Source organism: Zerene cesonia, chromosome 1, assembly GCF_012273895.1.
Source record: "Zerene cesonia ecotype Mississippi chromosome 1, Zerene_cesonia_1.1, whole genome shotgun sequence".
Lineage (NCBI taxonomy): Eukaryota > Metazoa > Arthropoda > Insecta > Lepidoptera > Pieridae > Zerene > Zerene cesonia.
In genome coordinates, this window is record NC_052102.1 from 7,343,460 (window position 1) to 7,360,330 (window position 16,871).

The window sequence follows — 16,871 nt, forward strand, 5'->3', positions numbered from 1 at the left end:
GGCGCTCTTCGAGGTGGTGGAGAACGAGAAGTGTCCCGCCGACGTGGTGCGCCAGTCGCTCGCCAACTATGTCAAACGCGTCGGCACTAGCTATAATAGGTGATCATCTTTGAACTTACCTACTTTAAAAAATGACTAATACTGGGTGTTCCACCGATTGTGTCCTATGCTCAATGGTACTTATAGTTTAGTAAACGGTGATTATGGAAAAAAACTTAATGACGTACAATATTTTTTACTTGATTTTTTCAATATTTATGTCGCTAGCTTCGCTTAGCCCATGAAACCATAATCTTAAACATTAGTAATTTTTCTATTCCTTCGTCTTCTATTTTAAAATTCCTTCGTCACCACAACTTGCAGAGAACTGACATGTGCCATAGCGGCGGTGACGGAGGCGCAGGCGCACGCGGCGGCGGCGCGCTGGCTGCCCGCGCTCTTCGACACCCGCAGCAGCAAGGTGGCCATCGTCTGCCATCCCAGCAAGGCTAAGGACCTGCAGAACAGCTTCGCTAAGTATGTATTAAGCTTTTTGTTAACATCATTTTATATTGAATTACATTTGGTAACAACCAATACAAAAAGGTACCACGGAAAAAAAAAGTACGAAAAAAAAAAACGAATTTATTATGACATAAGTTTTGCCCGAGACTTCGTAATCCAAAAAAATAATAGTATTTCTCCACTATTCAATCGATGTTATACATATAAATCTTCCTCTTGAATAAATCTATCTATAAATAAAAACCATCGAATTCTGTTGCGTAATTTTAAAGATCTAAGAATACAGACACACAGACGACGGAAAGCGACGTTCTATTTATACTATAGCGATGAACAAGTAAAATATATATATTTTCATTTTTTGACCAGACTAAGATAGAAATCGTTTTATTTCCCTTTAATTTCTTGGGTATTTCTGTTTCACTGCTCATAATTATTAATTATTTTTAACTAATTTCAGAATAAATGTTAACTTGGAAGCGTTCGAGTCGATGGAGGCGTCTCACTTTAATAAATAAGAAGTACACAATTTAGTAGTTTAAGTATTTTGTGTTTTATATTAATATTAATTACTTTTATATAATGCCTGTTAACACCGAAAGTCATTTATTGCTTGGCTGTGCCTTACATAATGGTATTTGCATGACTTCAACATTGTCCGATATTGAATTTAAATTATATATTTGTTAATAAAGTGATTTACACAAGGACTATCCCTTTTTATCTGTTTACACCCTCTTACTCATTATTTGTTATAAAAATAAGTTTATTACATTAGGTATTGAGTGGCCTGTTTAAATACATATATTTTATGATTTTCAGCAAAATAATGTCTACGTCAGTACAGAAAAATCGGGGAGTTGATTTACCTGATTTACTTAGGGCGATAAAATACAAAAAGTCGTACGAATGAACTGTATTGTGTTGGAATTCAAAATTAATAAAAAATCTTATACATACTGCTAAACGATGATTAAAATATCTATTTTTTTCTCTTTATTTTTTATGATACTTTGAGGACTTGGGCTACCTTTTAACGTGAAAATTGGGTGGCCATGTATATTCCGAAAGTACGTAGAAGACCTGGTCTCGCAAACATTTTTTTTCTCATATGAATCGAGCTTGTGAGTCGCCTTTTCTTAAACGTCTTATACTGCACATGTACATTTGCAGAAGTAATACCTCTGCAATTACCTGAATAATGGGGATAAATAAACATCACATACTTTATCCCCATTTATTCCCGACGGGATTAAGAAAGTGCAGTGCACTGGGAAGAGTGAAATAAAGGATACGTCTTCCAAATGCCCTACTTACCGAACGAATCATTTTCTAACATTCCAATACTACTATTTCACACATAACTTCTGTAGGGGTGTAGTACCTTCCATGCAAGCTGGCAATCCAATTCATACCAAAATGGAGTCACACTAAATAGAATTTCTTATTCTATTTACTGCGCTCGAGTGCTGTAATATGATATCTTTTAAAGGAGACATGCAACAAATAAAAGACAATATTTTGATGATTTATTTATTCACCATTAATCTTAAAGCTATGTCTATACAAAAAATATAACTTAAATTTAGTCAGATATTTAGTGAACGTCAATATAAATCATCTCACAACCGCTGCAACATATCCATTTTCAAACCGTCCATAGAAATAAACCAATCTTTAACATCAACAGTTTATTCATACAATATAACAAAATATATTGAATAATTTCATAGATAGATCCTATTTTTAGAACGACTTTAAACATTTCTATCTAATAATACAGAACTTTAAAATTGAAGTCACTAATTGAGCTGTCTTCTAGAAATCCAAAAAGTGCAACTATTTATACATTTAAAAGTAAATAACAGTATCGTATTGTTAACGTTTTTTCGGTTCGTAATACTGGCTATTTTAGTAGCTGATCTCGAAATTCGTACTTGCTCTTTATGATTAGAAATAAACTGGCCTTAGACGATACGTACAGTAATAGGCCCTTCAGTTTGTGAATTACAAAAATTATATGCAATAAATATTTACAAATTATTTATTTTATGTCAATAACGATTAATTTGCTACGCATATTGATATGCAATTTAATGCATTTTCAAGCACCAAGAATACACGCGCCTACCGAGGAAAGACAATAATGTGATGTAGAAATTTAACTCAGTCGATAAATATTTTACGGCACTTCAACAAGTACTATTACAAGTTTTGGTAAACTATAAACAACTAACTACGTTTACATCTATATGCAGAATACATCTATTAACGCGATGATTACATTATAAACTTATGTTACAAGAGGCGGCCCCATTTACACTATCTAACGCGTCTCGATCCGACGGGTTTTTATTTCTCACTGTGCTTCGAATTGAGATTCGACTTATGGTATTTATATTTGGACACCAAGACATAAATTTCAACTAAAACAGCCAAAGGATAAGCCGATTTCCTCGATATTACAACAGAATTTGATAAAATTTTCTAACCTTCCTTTCTTTAAAAATTTCATGATATTCATAAATCCGGGGCTTTACACTACGGAATGACAATACTTACAACTGCTTGTATAAGATTTATTTATTACAAATGACACCTAATATTCCTTACAATAGTTAATTCTCCTATGATTCTTAGATAGTAAATTTGTATAAGTAGTAAATAAAAAAGTTCTAACATGAACTAAATGCACAGACGGTAAACTGTATCAGAAAAATAAATACAAGAAATTTACGCCATAGACAAAATCTAGCTTTGGTTGTCACATACATTGTGACACAAATTAAAATTAACTTAAAATTATTATTACATTTAATCCCAATATTTAACACAATGCTAATATATTCATATAGTTCGAGTGTGGGTTCAAAATAAACCAAAACGAAGTGTAAAAATTATCCCATCGTTAATATTAAAGTTATACATTTAGTATGAGTTTAACAAAAATAGTTTGTACACTGCAATTGTAAGCGGCCCCGCCGCATACTTATTCCGGTTATCATAATGAATATGGATAGGTATTTAAAATTACATAATGAATTATAAACTTCAACTGGTTACCTAATATTATAGAATAACTGCTACATAACTCAACACTGTCTCGAACATTCTAAACAATAATTCAAAGTTCGAATCGATCGAATTGGTTAACATCCCAACAGAACGTGTCGAAACGTGCAAGCCGCGAGTACGCCATGTGCACATAACTGCTTTTCCACTATTATAAAATATAGTTTGATAGCAGGACAGATTATATACTTCTAATCTTTAGACAAATCAGCGGGGAAGACTGAGCACAATATTAGTTTTACAAATGAAAGTCAGACAGACATGAGAATGTCAGAAACAAGGGTCAAAATAGGCTTTTACATTAAACAATCAACATACATACAGTGGAAGTATATTTAGCCAGTTGCAAAAACTCATTTGTAAAACTATCTGTGCAATAGACACGATACTCGAATGATTTTACACAGACGTTTTATCCCGGCACTCAGTTCACGTACATACAAGTACCGCGGCTCACGCGTTGCCGTCTCCTCTACTCCCGTAAACTCCAGACGGTTCTAGAAAGTTCTAGAAGGTTCTAGATCGTCCCGGTTACATCATCGAGTTGGCGTCGATCGGCGGCGCGTGGTTGCGCAGCGCCTCGCGGATGAAGCCGCCGATGTTGCCCTCAGCGACGAGGTGGAAGAAGAACAGGTGCTCGAAGCTCTTCAGCGAGATGGAGCGCAGCGCCGGCAGCCGCAGCAGCAGCGACGCGAACCGGCCCTCCTCCGCGCTGTGCGACCGCCGGCAGTACTCGTCCAGGCACGAGAACATCTGGTGCACACAATTAATTATTCGTTAATTCATTGTTATTTATTTTTAATTACTTTCCGAACGACGTTTCAACAACCCAGTGAAATTCGTTCAGTTGCAACGAGAAAGAATCGACGATAAACAAATATAATATTGATAAGGATTTGCTTATTATTAAATAATTAATTATTATTACTGAATTGCCCTTTTTAATGCTGTATTTAACAATTTACAATTAAGAGAATTAATAATAAAAAACATATCATAAACTAGATTTAATAAACGCACATCAAACATTTTGACAACGGATTTCTCTTAACTCTATTTGTCTGTACGAATATTATAATCCAAAAGTGTGTTTGTCGTCTTTCTTTCATGTCACAACGCAGCAATTTAATGGTATGATTTTTGGAGCAAAAGAGAGATGTACTTTATACCATTTGTATTATTTTTTACCTTTTCTCGAAGTACGTCGACTTCCTGGCGATTTTTCAATCCCTTTACATCTGTGAACATTAATATTTATATTTAATCTCTCATTAAACCATTACAAACATCTATCAAATCCGAACTTTCAAGCATTATTTTTGATATTATTTTTTAGATAGACCGGGACATTTATTCTCATTTCAAGCGAATAAGTGAATATATCGGTCAGCTCCAGTAAATGTTGCAGAGGCCCCAGGGCCCCCGGGGCTAGTGGGGACGTCCCGGTGGGCCACTCACCCGGGTTGAGCAGCACGATGGCCTTGAGCGCGACGTACTCCGCCTGGTCCATGCGCAGGGCGCGCATCTTGAGCGACAGCTCGGACAGCACGCGGTCGAAGATCTGCCCCACGCCCGCCTGCAGCGCAGAGTTGCGGTGCAGCGTCATGCCTGCAATACACAAGAGTTCGTGGATAAGAGATTTTTTTTTGTCATAGCGGGTAAATGGTTCAGCTGATGGTTAGCGATCACCACCTCTGCGAATGCGTTGCAGGGGTAAGGAAAAAAATTACGACTGGAAAGAAGGAATGGACTAGGAAGGATGCGGAAAAGGAAACGGGCCTGCGGCTCCCCAAATCACCATACGAAACACAGTAGCATGCAACTATTTCACGACGGTTTTCTATGGGAGTGTGGTATTTCCCCAGTGCGAGCTATCCCAATTCGTGCCGAAGTGTGCTCGACTTGCACAAAAAAAATGAATTATAAAGAAAATCTGTACAATACAGCCGATACTCAAATGTCTTTGTGTTGTTGATCGTTATTCATTTATAGCTCATGTTGTTCCAAAAATGTTTTTTTCTTTTGTGTACGTTTGCTTAGCCAAGGAGGGTACGACAGCGTCACAGGACTTTTGTTTGGGCCCATCCTAGTACTCAGCCAAGTGTCACGCCGGGCCTAAGGCCACGAGCCTCGGTAGTTATCAATTAATTTAATATAATCACATTGAAATAAAAATATATGCGTGTAAAACTGTTCAATGTACCAGTAAAATAATAAAATAAAAAATAATAGAAAAATACCTGGCATTAGACACATGAGCTGTGGCGGCGAGACCGTTCGAGTGCCGTCCATATTTTCTCGGTCGTCTTCCAAGTACTAAAATAAATAACATCACTTGTTTAATACGAGAATTTATAGGTGTCTATTATCTCCATTGTCATCCTATGCACTATACTATAACAAATTCCTAAAAAACAAATTCGTAATAACATTTATTAAAACTTCCATATTCAAATAAATATCTGCCAATTTATTTTTAAGAAAAATTTGGAAATTATAAAAAATGTAATGTTGAAAATGAAAACAACATACAACTTTGGTACACGAAGATTTTTTCATATTTCAAGCAGAAATGTACAAGACTAGAAAATCAAACAAAAAGTCAGCGGTGACAGTCTTTGCTTTAAATCAATATTCGCCAATATAATTCATACAGTATAAAATAAATATATACATAAGTATATCAGTTTTCCTCACCTCCATAGACCTCCAAGCGATGGCAAACAGCAGCAGCTCGTTCCAGGACGCCTTGATGAGCAACACCTGGTCATCCATCTCCAGCTGGCTGAAGTGGGGGATGTCGCGCGCCCACACAACTAGCGCCGCGATTTGTTTGTTACCTGGAATTTAGTGTTAATTTTTATTATTAAAAAAATGTTTTAAAATTTATGGAAATTATTAAATTAAGTTTATCACATAATTGCTCAATACCAGTCTATTATTATTTAATTTCGCTGATTATAAATATTATATTCGAATTTATAGGCCGGTATGAAATGATTACAGCGCCATCTAGAAGTACTGATGACCAATACAGTTTGTACGTTTGTGTGCCATTAGATGGCGCTGCTCCCTGACCATACATCGCAAATAGAATTATAACAAGATACTTAAGCATGGTTTAATAACACGACTTTAGTTACAAACATATTATAATCTGTAAATTTATTTACAACAATAAGGACTAAAACCAGTCGATTTTTCTTTTATTAATTTTTCAAACATCTCTGTCTAAAGCCTCCGTTTTCTGATATATTGATAAATAAGTCGGTAAATTTGCAAAAAAATTTTAGCTTACCTATTTGACAAAGGCTAGAGACAGGCGCGCGGTACCGCGGCGGCACGTTTGTGTCGGGCCCTACGCGGAGAAACTGAAATTCTTCACTGGGATCGGCAACCAACGACTCCATTTCTAATAGCCGCTCGATAGACAATTCCTGAAAAAGGACATAATTTGATTTAAGATTACACTTGAAACAAAAAATAACATAATTTTTCAACTAATTCATTCTGCCCTTTATTTTCTTCCATTCTGGCCTTTTTTGGCCGTAATTTTGTCCTACTGGAAAAGTTTCATGATTAAATATTTGATTGGTTTTAAAATAAATATGTATTATATATAATACTAGCTATTGTCTGCGGCTTCGCACGCATTAAATTTGGAGTAGTTCATTAGATGTTATGTATACAAACCTTCCTCTTGAACCACTCACGTTTTAAAGATTTAAGCATATATATACACAGGTACATAGGGACAGAGAAAACGACTTTGTTTTATACTATGTAGTGATGTATTTTGCACTTAAGTTGTTATTTATATAAAACTGAATCACTTGAATTTTTTATCTAAATGAATCTTTCGCCATTTAAGCATGGCATCGCTTATAAACAACATTGAATAGACAAAAGCATAGACAGCTATTTAATATGCTTTTACAAAACAATATTTCCAACAACGCCTAGCCTCTCGGCCACCCGTGATCCTGCCACAGTAATCGAATTTCTTCTACTCTTTCGGTTTCATGTGCCTAAACCGAAAGAGTAGAAGAAATTCGATTACTGTGGCAGGATCACGGGTGGCCGAGAGGCTAGGCGTTGCTACGGTTAGGCAAGATACGCAGATTCGAATCCTGCCTCGTGATCAAATTTTTTCTATTCTTTCAAAATTTCTCATTTATAAAGCATTTCAATGCTATAAAACTAAAAATTAAATATTTCCAACAGCTTAACATCTTCAAGAGAAGGTCAAAATGTAAATTCACCGCCGCAGGTTTCCATTTGATACATTATTATTGGTATCTGATAGGTGTTTTTACATCATGTGATGTTATTATTTCCCTAGATTTGAATATAAATGAATAAAACCTGTCTCAGAGTAATGTGAATAATAATGAAAATAAATAGAATGTGTGTGTGTACAGGACGCTGTATAAACAAAGCACTTATAAAAGCAAATTTATTGTATTCTCTATTTTTTTTCTATATCCTTAAAAATTTGAAGCTGAAAAATATGTTTAAATGCGCTAATCTCAGAAACAATTGTTCGAATTGCAAATTATTTTTGTCTTGAATAACCCATTTATTGTAGAATGCTAGTGCGGTTCATAACGTACGATTAAATGTCTTTCAATACAACTGACATTTGTAATTTTACTTGACTGAATTCTTAAAAATTATATTTGCGCGTTAAAGAACGGTAGAAGATTAAAAGTGGCGATTGTTACTTATCCGACGTCCGCTCCTGCGTATCCACCCTCTGACAAATCTGGACTTTGTACAACAGTAAATTTCTCGTCGACATTAATATAAAAGGTAATTTCATTAATGTTATTGTAACATTATGCTAATCAGTATCACTTATCGGATTATCCCGCCTCCCCAACATAACCAAGTAATGTATTTTAATTCTTACGCAAACTAAAACAGGACTTCATATTATATAACCTGTTATCTTCTCACGAAATATATACAATAATTTCGTATGATGATATGATGCGATAGCAACGTCCTTGAGCAAATAAAGGGCCCCGGAAACGAGACTCGATCATAACAAATTACACGCAGTTGTCTTTAGTATTTGTAGTTAACAAAAATGGGGTCTCCGCCGTAGTTTAAATACCAAAATATTAATCTACTCTGACTTCTTATTTGACTCTGATAATGTTAAATATATCCAATTAATTATCTGCTAGATTTAAAATTAAAAAAATTATTCCCCCAGGGCGTGTCACCAATTTTATATCGCCTCGCCCTACAAAAATCGAATACGCACTTCACAATATGTTCTAGCCGAGATAACTTTTTCACTCAACTATTTCAAATACAACAGATTTCATTGAAACAAATACAGTCCTGTGTATTTTTATGTTCGCATAGCACATGGTTATCCCACGACCCATATAAAATTCCATGGAAAAAGATAAGTGAACCCTTTGAATACAGGAAAATGTAATAACAATTAAAAACATGGCGGCGTCCAGTCGAACATAAACTCGTTGAATTGTCTGCAAGAGCACAGCCTTCACCGAGCGACCTTGATTTACGAAATTAACATAAAATTATTACGTTTATTCGTATGCGAATACCTTTCCCGCTGAGAAGTATATGCATAATATATATCTATACAAATGGCAAATATATTTAATTCAGCCATTGTAGCAATTTAGGATCAATCTAGCATTCGTGATTACCGAGAAACGGAGCAGGCAGATTTATGGCTCTTTGATTAACAAGTAATTCGTGCTCATTTTATTACTGTGTTTTATTAACATGTTTATATTCCTTCATATCTTTATCGCCAAATGATCTGCAGATCGATGACAATTAAGTATGTATAACACAACTTCACATTAAGTCGTCTTTTCGATAAGGAACGAACCCGCATACGAAAACTAAACCGAGTTGAAGCTTTTATCAGCACTCCGATCGTTAGACTTTCTGGGAATATATTCAGAGAGTATATACACGAGCCACGCTAATAAGTAATATATAATAATTAATATGTATATTTCGACAAGTTTATAAATAAAGCGTGAACCCAATGAAATTCTCATGGATTGTGCTTTAAATAGCTGTGAAAGGGTGAAGATTAATCATATATATATTCGTTACATAAGTTGGTACATTTATATTTGTACGGTGTATATTTTATTGGAATAGAACATAATAAAATGAATTAACACATCGTAACACACACAGCACAAATAATCAGAATATAGGGTAACTAAATTGGTAAAAAAAAAACTTAGTCATTGTCAATAAACATTTAAGTTAAATTCAAAAGATGTTTCAGACTCGAAAATATATAGATTGGTCAAGATTTAATATCAAACAAATTACCAATTCGACATGTATAATGACGTCATTCTCTTAAAAGTTGAAAATTATAAAACAAACATACCTGTACAGAACTGCTAGGATGCGCGTCCTCCGCTCCCCTCGCAGCCCTCTGCCGCTCCTCTTGCACCGCCTCCCTCTTCATACCACAGGCGAGACATTTCTGATAGCGGCAGAACTGACATCGATTCCTCTGCCGCTTGTCTATGATACAATTCCTCTCCTCTCGACACGCGTACGTCAGGTCTTTTCTCACCGTCCGTTTGAAGAAGCCTTTACATCCTTCACAACTGAAAATTTAATGATTAAATTTTATAGTTTCATATTTAATGTACTGTATTTGTAATACAAGTTTAACAGATACTTTAACAACTTGTCATACTTTTATCTTTTTTAACTTAATCATGTAACTAAAGATGACAAAATGTGCCAAAATAGACTATCTATACGTTCGTTCATTGTTTCTTTTTTTCCACGATGTAGAGGTATGTGTAAGTGAATTCATCCCAATAACTTAGATGACATCATATAAAATTCCATACAGCCGGATTTCCAGCTATCGGCTAAACACAGTACATCAATGTGCATTACTTATGCGATGCCATGTCAAATCCTATCCTACTTTATTAGTTACTAGTCCCACTAATCCTACTAATATTATAAATGCGAAAGTTTGTAAGGATGTGTGTTTGTTGCTCTTTCACGCAAATACTACTGAACCGATTTCAATTAGATTTGGTACATACGTAGAAAGCTGGACAACTGGAATAACATAAAGGCTACTTTTTATCCCGATATTCCTACGGGATACAGACTTACGCGGTTGAAACCGCGGGGCGCAGCTAGTAATTCATAACACAACAAAAAAGGACTATAAATAAAAAATCGATTTCATTTAGGTGATATATGTGATCGGTTTTGTTGATTGACGAGGTTAAACGATAAAACGTTTTTCTGGCCATGGCCGAGAGCGTTACGAATCGGTTAGGACGGTCCGGTACAATTTTATTCGTCTGCGATCTATTGAAAAATGATAAATGACCAACGCTGTGACCGTGAGGATATTTAGCGACTCCCTGAAAACGTGCAGAGTCTTCTCTTGGCGTATATTTTGAATATACTGTGTCAATTAAAGTTGATTTATTTTACATTTCGTTCCAACCGCATTTTTAACACAGGTCATTTGTAATAAATAGTATATTTATCAGCAGATAGGTATGCACGGATATTAAGGTTTCGTGTCAACTATTTCAATTCACTAATGACAAAGCAATTACAGAAATTGTGTGACCACTTATATCCTTGAATAATGGGAAGCTTGTTGTACATGACAAGTACAGTCAGCTGTTACCAACATCAGTACTAATGAAGAACGGATGAATCGCAAGAGCCCTCGCTCCGACCATCATTAGTCACATGATTACATTTCAAGTGGATGACTTATGCTTGATTTAACTGGAGTCGTATTCCATCTTATTACTTTAGAAATCCAAAGAACGTATGCACTAATCTAACTTCGTACCTACTCAGGAAATATTTTGTAAAATAATATATTCGATCAAGTCGAAACAAATTTACAAGTGGATTAAAAGTTTTATGTAATAGACTATTATTTCAGTATAAAAACTAATTGTTAGACTAGTTTAAACTAGGATGTCCGAATAAACTATATTAGGTCAACCGCAAACTGTCCATTTACAGCAGTGTCTAAAACTTAAAAGATACGACAATTTCATTTTCATCTTGTCTGCAAATGTAATCACTGAAACGATTGCACGCGCTATAGCACGTGACGCATTTCGCTGAATGCATTAAAGAAAGCCAAATATTTCGAAACTAATTTACACCCGCTACCCATGATCCATTCTACCTGCCCTCGATGTATCGTTAGCATAAAGCATTCTCAAGGTGAAAATAAAATGTCTCTTGCATGACATTACAAGCGGCCGACGATCGATAGAATTGTAAATTGTTTCAATAATGTATAAATCCAGAATGAGTAAAGGTTAAATAGAATTATACGTACACGGGGCGCCTCCCACGCCACCGTGCTCTTTGGAAAATAATAAATCGATGAACATTTCACAGGCAAATCGCTCACTTACACACAAACAACGGTGTACCTGTCTGCAGCAATATACCTGACTGCATGTAATATAAAATTAATTTTAAAGTATAGCAGCAGTCTAGGAGTCTAGACGTCTTTATATACAATTATCTTCGAGTGATATACCATACATTTTTATAGCGTAAATGGCGCTAGAACGTGCAGACAGTGATGTTAATCTTTGCATCTCATGTGCGAATAATATTCTAGTATTACGTAGCGAATATTGTGTTCAATCGTGTGCGAAATAGTTGAAACCGACTTATACTGCAGTTCTCATCATCCCGTAAGCACCTATGTAATGGATAGGCCTCGGTGGGTTTATTTATAACTCTGACTCTGATGGATCGCAATCTATCCACATTTATGGAACATCTGCCATGCGAAAGTAATTGAAAACAAAACATTAGGCTACTATGTAGGCGTTTCTATAACATACTTTTCTTTTCAATAGATATAAGACATGTGAAGTCTGAATAAATTCAGTTCGATAAAACGTTCTGCCTTTTTTTTATCAATTGAAAACTCATAAGCAGTTTAATATCAGAGGGACACAGCTGGTCTGAATGTGGATTTTATGCCTCGCACGCTTGTTTCATAATTTGATGCGCAGTTTGACAATTAATTTAAACATATTTCTTTAATTTAAACATATTGAGTATTCATTCATCCCTATACCTATAACAAGTCAGTTATTAAATGAAACCTTGAACAAAACCAATTTCTAAAATAGGAACGTACATAATATATCCAAATCAATTGAACTACTTGGCAATAACGGTTGAAATATTTTTTTTAATTTCAGGAGGAGAGAAACGTTATACGCGCTGCGCATGTCGTAGTGCCTTCGGAGAAATTTATTCAAATGAAACAGCGTTTGCGTTCCTAGAAACAGGAGGAGATCATACATAATATATAAACGTAACATGACCACCGAAAAATGATCTTTTATTACCTACCTGTACACCCCATAGTGTTTGCCCGACGCTCGGTCGCCGCATATCGAGCATAAGTGCTTTGATCCACTCAGAGGATGGTTAGGCGGATAATTCCTGAGCGCAGGGGGAGACGTCGCGTCATCGCGCATTCCGCCGTCCAGCATCGCTGTGTCCGGCTTCATTTCAGGCGGTGACATAGGCGACATAAAACCTGGCTCCAGGTTCAACCCTGCAATCAAAACCATATCTTAACACAATGCCCTTAGAATTATTTCACAATACCTAACCGTTAATACCGACTCTAATATTTAGGTCAGCATGAAGACGATCAGTTAATCGCATCCTTTATTGTCGTCTCGACACAGTAACAATGCAGTAAATTATGCTATCGTTGGAATTGAACAAGTACCCATTTATCTTGTCAATATTAAAACAATTTATATCTCTTGAAATTATTCGCTAGCATCGTATACATGTCTTTAGCAATATAGCTCTTTAAATACGTAAATTTAGACACAACACTCTGAAAATTACATAAAACATGGCATGGGTGTAACAACGTCAATCATACTGAGATAGTTCTAGACGTTATCTTAGAGAGGTAAATTCGTGTGTATATGTATTTTGAAAATCTTTTTATTCGTTCATCATTACATATATTGCATAATATTAAATTATATTCTGTCAAGAGTTATGCATTAGGTAAACAATATTCGAATATAATAATAATATAGAAATAAATATTACAATATATACAAATAGGTAAACGATTTATTACCAGTTTGAAAACAGTCTTGAATATTGAGTCAGAATGATATCAACTCATAACAAACTACTTAAAATAATAATAAAGACCTAAAAACGTTTCGTATATTGAAATCGAAATATGGTAAGGCGAATGGCGTAGATAATAAAACAAAAACGAAAGCTGTACAGAAAAATCAGAAACCGGTCCATTAGACGGAGGGCTCCAGAAGCCCGCAAAAAGTGAACAAACATCCCTCCAGTCTCCTTGTGATGAAAATTCAATGGTAAGGGCACCTTCTCGCTAAATTGGAGGCGTTTGTCTACAAAACACTCTCGGAAAATATTCGCCTACGCAGAGCCGATGGAAAATTGTTTGCAAATTACATAAATAACTGACGCGTGACTTCGTGAATAATTAAAGCGAATTAAAGTGTATTTCATAAATCAAAATATTACATTAATTATTGTTTTGCGTCTCTACGGAAGGTATGTACGCAATATGAGTACATGAAATCATTAATGCAGAGCTAACAAGAGAGTAAAATAAAACATGCTGAATTTTTATAATTACATAGAACACGAATTCTATACTTGGTAAACATTTATGAAAATGGACCCTTAGCATTCAGAATTTTAAATTACAATGGCAAACGGGAAAAAATACAAATCAGTGGACAAAAGCAGACTTGAATGTTGTTATAAAGACAAACCGAAAATAAATTGTGCGGGCTCTCCAAATACGTATCGAAACAAAACTTACAAAAATTTGTAAAAGGGTTTATCAAAGGAATCTGTTTTGGAGTCGCTGAGATAAAAAGAAAGTTTTAGGCGAACGGATATTTTAATTCAATTCAATCTTATACTCGGTATCTCTTTTTTGTTATAAAGTTAAGTATTCATCCACATTATTCGAATACATTATTTTTAATTTCAAAATTATTTCTAAATTATCTATTTTCATATAATATACGTTCATTATAAAAGACTTAGGGTCCAAGTTACTCAAGAAAATATCTTGGAATATGTACGTATATGATAAGCACGCAAAAATTCAATTAACTTTTACGTGGGCTTAATACAAAGACTTAAAAATACACAATATTATTATTATAATTAGGTATTGACGATAAGAGAGTGAAAACAAATTTTATCAACACAATGAATGCGCGTGATAAGGCGATAAAGCCACATGATGGTATCGCACAAAGAAAACTAGAATGCGATATGATGCAGCTCATTTTGACACATTTAACATATTATAATGTATGAACCAATGACATAGTGGTACATATTTTCGGTTGAAATAATAAGTGGCTATATCCATTCGAGTAGGTAACTCAAAATTTAAATAAAAAAATATAAAAAATTAATGTTCGTAAAAGAATTAATTAAAAGACGTAATTATTGCAATCCAAGTAGCATCAACTAGACTTTCATGAAAATGACTATTTAAACTTATAAATCTTAGTAGGTAGAGACACAGTTAGTGAGCCTTTTAAAGATATATGGTCGTATCGACTAAGAAATAAAATAAATAATGGCAAATATGTTTTACGCAACGTAAAGACTTCAAAGATAACGAAATTAACTTTCATTCCACTTCGGAAACAAGTACACTCGTCTGTTTTTATTACAATCTATAAGAGAATGCACATTAAACGATTTAATTTCTTAGTAATACAAAGATAAACAAAACATACCTCATCTAATTATCTCCGGACATGGAACTTTTAGAAAACAAAACAATTACCTACGTTTCTTTGGCGCAAACATAAAAGACTGTTTATTTTATTAAAATAACTTTTCAAGACGACATATTTAGAATTGTTGCTGCTGTATAGACTTTGGTTTGTTTTTAATTTCATTGACAATAAATATTGAACAGGATTGTGGAAATATTGACACTTGTCGTAAAGCTTGAGAAAGCCGAATTTTAATGGAAGAGAATGTGGTAAATATAATATTTTATAGAAATTATAAGCATAAATAATAAATATATGTATTAAATATAATATTTGTCATTTAAAATTAACTTCCGCGTAGGTTAGGTACCGTTTCGTTCGTTTACTTAATAATTCGCAAACGTTCAAAATTTAGTAAGGAAAAAATAACATATTCGAGTACAATTATAGACATATATGTTTATGCAAAAATATACAAGTCGTTGTATAAACATTAGAAGGATAAAGTTAGCTTAGTTTCCACGTGTAATACTTTATAATATCGTAATAAATTTATAATAACTTAATAAAATCCCTTGTTACAATTATCATATATTTTGTATTGTTTGTGTATACAATGAAGAATAAATAAATAAATAAATAATACTCACGTACAATATCATGTCCCTAAATCATGTTTTGTTTTATTAAAAGGCTGACAAGATCACATCATAATATAGGATAAGTAAACGGAAAAGTAATATTGTGAAGCATCGGATCGATGTGATATTATCTCTGATAGATATTACCAATCACCGCACTTAGTGGATACAATACATTGTGACAACAAGGCAACGAGAAGGATTACTTCAGCAATAGTGTGCTTCAGCTTAGGCTAACCACACACCATATTTGGACACTCTTTCGAATTTATTAAACACTTTATAGACGTTGGTTCAAGAGCTGTAATAGAATAGTTAATGTGTTGAGTGTTGTATGAAGGATTTATACAGGTGATCATAGGGTAATACGCAATGAGGACAGTAATAAAAATATTACACTAATAGAGTCTCATTGAGCTAGAAAATATGGAGTTCATTTTAAAACCTACTATGAAATTGACGAATTTGTTAATGATGTGAATATAGAGTGGAAATGTAATAATATTAATTGTGATTTGTACTCTATTTATTTTTATTTTATAATATTTTTATGTAATGTTTTTAATACATTATTGTAAGTGCCCCTTTGGGGTCTAAATCTAAATAAATAATTTTGACTTTGACTTTGCATAATTATTAATTAACTGTTGATAGCACGTGTTTTATATAAGTAGTATATGTAAATACTTCTATGATGAAAGTGTTGCAGAAGTACTTAAAGGTATCGTAACACATTTAGTGGACGCTTGGGAACACTGAGATAAGTTGAACAAGCTTTTACTATTTAATATGATCGGAGAGAAGTTAGGATGAAGGGCTAAATAAACCAGAGAAAACTTAATAT

At 34.2% G+C, this 16,871-nt stretch overlaps 1 protein-coding gene across 3 annotated transcripts in view; it reads right to left on the reverse strand.

Moving 5' to 3' along the window:
* Positions 1-2,023: 2,023 nt before the first annotated feature.
* Positions 2,024-16,871, reverse strand: part of LOC119831724 (protein ultraspiracle homolog) — a 34,139-nt gene continuing 19,291 nt past the window's right edge. For all 3 annotated transcript variants that reach the window (XM_038355219.1, XM_038355202.1, XM_038355210.1), the window contains 8 exons: positions 12,979-13,186; positions 9,977-10,202; positions 6,875-7,013; positions 6,274-6,416; positions 5,817-5,892; positions 5,035-5,184; positions 4,765-4,814; positions 2,024-4,329 (listed from right to left, as the gene is read on the reverse strand). In XM_038355219.1, the coding sequence (XP_038211147.1) occupies positions 4,108-4,329; positions 4,765-4,814; positions 5,035-5,184; positions 5,817-5,892; positions 6,274-6,416; positions 6,875-7,013; positions 9,977-10,202; positions 12,979-13,186 (1,214 nt within the window). In that variant the 3' untranslated portion in view covers positions 2,024-4,107. The remainder of the gene's footprint in view (positions 4,330-4,764; positions 4,815-5,034; positions 5,185-5,816; positions 5,893-6,273; positions 6,417-6,874; positions 7,014-9,976; positions 10,203-12,978; positions 13,187-16,871) is intronic.